General features: G+C 49.1%; 1 protein-coding gene across 1 annotated transcript in view; it reads right to left on the bottom strand.

The window, feature by feature from the left end:
- LOC107100638 (bestrophin-2-like) overlaps window positions 1-3,831 on the bottom strand; it is a 6,841-nt gene continuing 3,010 nt past the window's right edge. Inside the window, exons 2-9 of the mRNA XM_015399209.1 lie at window positions 3,669-3,763; window positions 3,349-3,582; window positions 2,030-2,184; window positions 1,872-1,949; window positions 1,642-1,794; window positions 1,473-1,553; window positions 1,230-1,381; window positions 1-1,149 (exon numbers count right to left, since the gene is read on the bottom strand). Of these exons, the coding sequence (XP_015254695.1) occupies window positions 66-1,149; window positions 1,230-1,381; window positions 1,473-1,553; window positions 1,642-1,794; window positions 1,872-1,949; window positions 2,030-2,184; window positions 3,349-3,582; window positions 3,669-3,763 (2,032 nt within the window). The 3' untranslated portion in view covers window positions 1-65. The remainder of the gene's footprint in view (window positions 1,150-1,229; window positions 1,382-1,472; window positions 1,554-1,641; window positions 1,795-1,871; window positions 1,950-2,029; window positions 2,185-3,348; window positions 3,583-3,668; window positions 3,764-3,831) is intronic.

Here is a 3,831-nt window from a genome sequence, read left to right as displayed (position 1 = left end):
GTCATTTTGTAAATTTCAGCTCAGACAGTTTCATTGGACAGTTTCAGAATTTTAAAGGCATCAAATTAGTTTGTTTTTTCCTCAGTTCTGCTCCCTTTCTCTTCCTTATTCACGCCACTATCCACCAGAACTCCCAGTAGGTCCCCTTCGGCCAATGAGATTCCTGAATCGTTGGCTGAGTTTTGCTGACTCGTTTCTTGTGACGGCGCAGACACAGGAACTGTGTTAATATTGGTGCTTGGCCCCCCATTGCTGCTCCCATTGCTTGTCCTCGAGTTTGAGGTGAAATTTCCACTGTTGCTGTAACCGCTGTGGCTTGTTCCATTGCAAAGACCTCCTGCTGTGCTGGAGCTGTTGGTGCTGGCTGCATTAATATTGTTGGAGCTGCTGTTGGGATTACTTGGATTTGGTACCACTGGGTGAGAGGGGGGAGTAAGCGAAAATGTCCTTTCACCTCCGCCTGTAGCCCGAGCGCTTGGGGTTCCTGGCTGGTTGTCAGCAGGTGGGGGGGTTTCTAGAGTAAGGCGAGGGGGAAGAGGGCGACGGGACAGGAGGCCATGTCCGGGTCTGAGTTTAGATATTGGACAGAGTTCCGGTGCTGGGTCTGGGAAGGAGAAAGCTGGTCCGCTCTGTAAATCTCCCTCATCACTCATCCAGGGAAATGCAGAGGATGGTGGGGGTGGAAGATGGGTGGGAGTGTCAGGGGGGAGTAACTGGGAACCCACTGCTGGAGGGGCCATGGAGCTGCAGCTGCGATCCCACTCGTTCTGAGTCCGGCGGACGTGTCGAGAGCGAGGCACTGTAGGGGGCGCGCAGTGAATGGGTGTTTGGGGGCAGCTGTAAAATCCTGGTCTTTCGTACATGGGCACCGTGGAAAAGGCGTAGTCTGGATCCCGCTCCTGGTTCAAAGGGTGACATGACTGAGTTGGGATCGACGGCACTTCTGGATGCAAGTACAGAGGGAAGCGGCTCAGTGGGGCTCCAGGGCGGCGGCGCAACAGAGGGACCCGGGACGAGCGAGGAAAGTTTGGAGACTGGACACCCAAAAGACGACCCAACCCTCCAAGCAGTGGGGTGGTGTAGTTGGCCTCTTCATTTTCCTTGATCTGCTCCAAGTTGGACTGAAACTCCATCTCCTCCTTAGGAACACTGGGGGACATCAAAAAGAAGATTATATAGATATAAAGCATTCTTTGATAGTTCTCCAGAAAATAAATACTGCAGTTCACCTAATATCTAGAGCTGAGCCCATAAAGGAGGGTTTACGATGTTCAGCGCTGGCTGGAGTGTAGGGAGGCTGGGGCTCTGACTTATTCCAGTACATGTCCCTCTCAACCAGCGGCAGGCTGTCATACATCTCATCCACAGACACTAGAGACACCTGAAACAGAAAACCACCACAAGTCAAACAAGACAACGTCTCCCTAGAGAATTTTGATATAATACCGGAATAATTTGGGTCCGATCAGAACCTGCAGGTTTCGATCAACAAGCCAGTTTGTTTCAAAGTCGTCGTCATCTTCACCAAAAGGATTAATGAGCTGTTCAGCCACCTGAGACCATCAAAACAGCAACAAGAAGGAAAACTTAAACTAACGCTAAAAGTAAGACAAATAGAAGCGGTAAAGTTTTGCGTCTCACCTTCAGCCAGCCAACGTAGAAAAAAAACTGTAGCAGGGTAAAAACGGGCAGGTAAAAATCCACATCATGACCCGGATATCCCTGAGCAGGATCCAAAAACTGTCGACCAATCAGGCAAGCCAGAAAGAAGCTGTAGACGGCTACTGTTGCCACCTGTTTCAAAGGCATCAGTCATCCATTTCATTAAGTAATCAACGTACCATCTGCTGCTAAGATCCCAATCATCCAACCTGAGTGTAGACAAGCGGGAGACTAATCCAGTCATAACCATACAGCTTCATACACTTTGCTCTCAGACTGTTCAGCTCCTGAATGGACAAAAACATCCCGTCAAACAAAGGATCTTCAGATGTTAATATCGGCAGACTGATGTAACATGAAGACCTACAGTGAGAATGGCAGTGAGGGCCACGTCATTGTTGATACGACCCTCAGTCCGCGCTCTCAGTGCCAGGTTGACAAACCACGTACAAGGCACCCAGAACTTGTTATGGGGAGAAGGTAGATCCTCCAGGTGCCTCAGTTCTTCTGAGGTCATCAAACCTGAAAGGAAGAAACTCATAAAGGTTTGTTGTCTGTCTGTATCTGCTGTTTGGACTGCGAGTCTATAGCTGGGTGATGTTGCTCTAAAAGCTTTGACCCACTGTAACGTTGAAGGCTGGTTTATGCTCAGAAACCAGGTCGTCTGCGTGTGTCGCAGTTAATGCAGATGTGCCCCGCCCCTTCCACAGACACCCGACTGCACAGCTCCAAAATTGTAGGTGAGCGCAGACAGGAGGCCTCTGATTGGTCAAATCTCCATCCGCTCACACTATGCGTATTTCCTGTTTGGTTTCTTACGGGCTTGTTTTGTTTGTCTGACCGCCATTGTGGAAAATGACTGGTGAAGATGGAGCAGCTAGCAGAGGGAGGTGCGCGAGAACGCTGGGACCCTTTTTCCACCTGGATCCCCGCTCTTTTTGGCCCTCATGTCCCTCCGTTGTCGCACAAACTTGCCCCCACTTCCTCACCGTATTTAGACCCACAGCTAGTTCCTGATTGGCCCTCTGGCGTTGTGGGGTGGAATAACAGCGCAGACCACGCTTCAATATTGGGCATAAATCAAAAATGCCTGCATCAAGCTCACTGCGACACACTGCTGCGGGAGGATAACCAGGCCCTAAGCCAGGCATACACTGTATGATTTCTTTTTTTTGCCCTTTTCGGGCCGATTCTCCAGTCATGCAAGAATTTTTTCGATTGGGCCGACTTTCAGCCTATCGTGCATTGTGTAGTGTGCACGGGGTAACGAGCGGAGATCTAACAAGCAGTGAGAGGCTGACCTCCTGATCAGGAATCGTAAGGTCGGGAGAAAATCAAATGTCAGCCGTCGTGAGGTGTTGGTGGGTAAATCCTGCTGTTGAAGCAGAGCCATGAGCTGATTTACCAGAACTTCAAGCACTGCAAATGTTCAAACAAGGGAGTTCTTGTTGTTCTTCCAGATTGATGAGTTTGATCAGAGTCCCACGTGGTTTTTAGACGTACAGTGTGAGCAGGTAGATCGCATCAGAGCTGTGAACTTTTGAACCCTGTGGTTTCGTGGTACAGTTTGAGTTATAGCCGCGTGCAATGATTGAAAATATCGTACAGGTTATGCCCGGCTTAAGGATTTCCTGTTGGATTTTTTTTTCACTGGAGACGTTCTGGGGTTTTATTCTTGTGCCTTACCTGCCTGCACCAAATGCTCGGTGGTTGGAAACCTCTTGTAGACTGCAGTACTGACGGAGCGGTATATCAGGACTCCTGAGAGGTTGACGTAGCGCATCAGGGTTCTTCGGGTCAACCTGGCAGCCTCATCCGTCCCACGGACATGGCCCCCCACCAGTGCTGCCAAACGGTCTGGCCAGGGTATGTTCTCGAATTGGCCCCACCAACGGGACACAACCAACGTCACATAGAAACCTGGGTAAAAAAAAAAAAGAAATTGTTAAGCACAGTTTTAATCAACCTTTCAACAACATTCATTTGGCTTAAACCAGCAAACTCACCCAACACAAAAGACACAGGAATGAGTTCTGCGTAGCGGTCACAGTATATGGAGAGCTTCTCAAACAGCCTCTTCTGTTCACTGCTTAACATAAACCTGTTGGAGAAACAGCCAACCTGTTATTTAAATCACTGTAGACTTTCACACATAGACATGATATAATT

The sequence above is a fragment of the Cyprinodon variegatus genome, unplaced genomic scaffold (genome assembly GCF_000732505.1).
Source record: "Cyprinodon variegatus isolate N-32 unplaced genomic scaffold, C_variegatus-1.0 Scaffold994, whole genome shotgun sequence".
Taxonomy (NCBI): domain Eukaryota; kingdom Metazoa; phylum Chordata; class Actinopteri; order Cyprinodontiformes; family Cyprinodontidae; genus Cyprinodon; species Cyprinodon variegatus.
The sequence above is the reverse complement of the archived record's forward strand: the minus strand, read 5'-3'. Positions and strand labels throughout refer to the sequence as shown.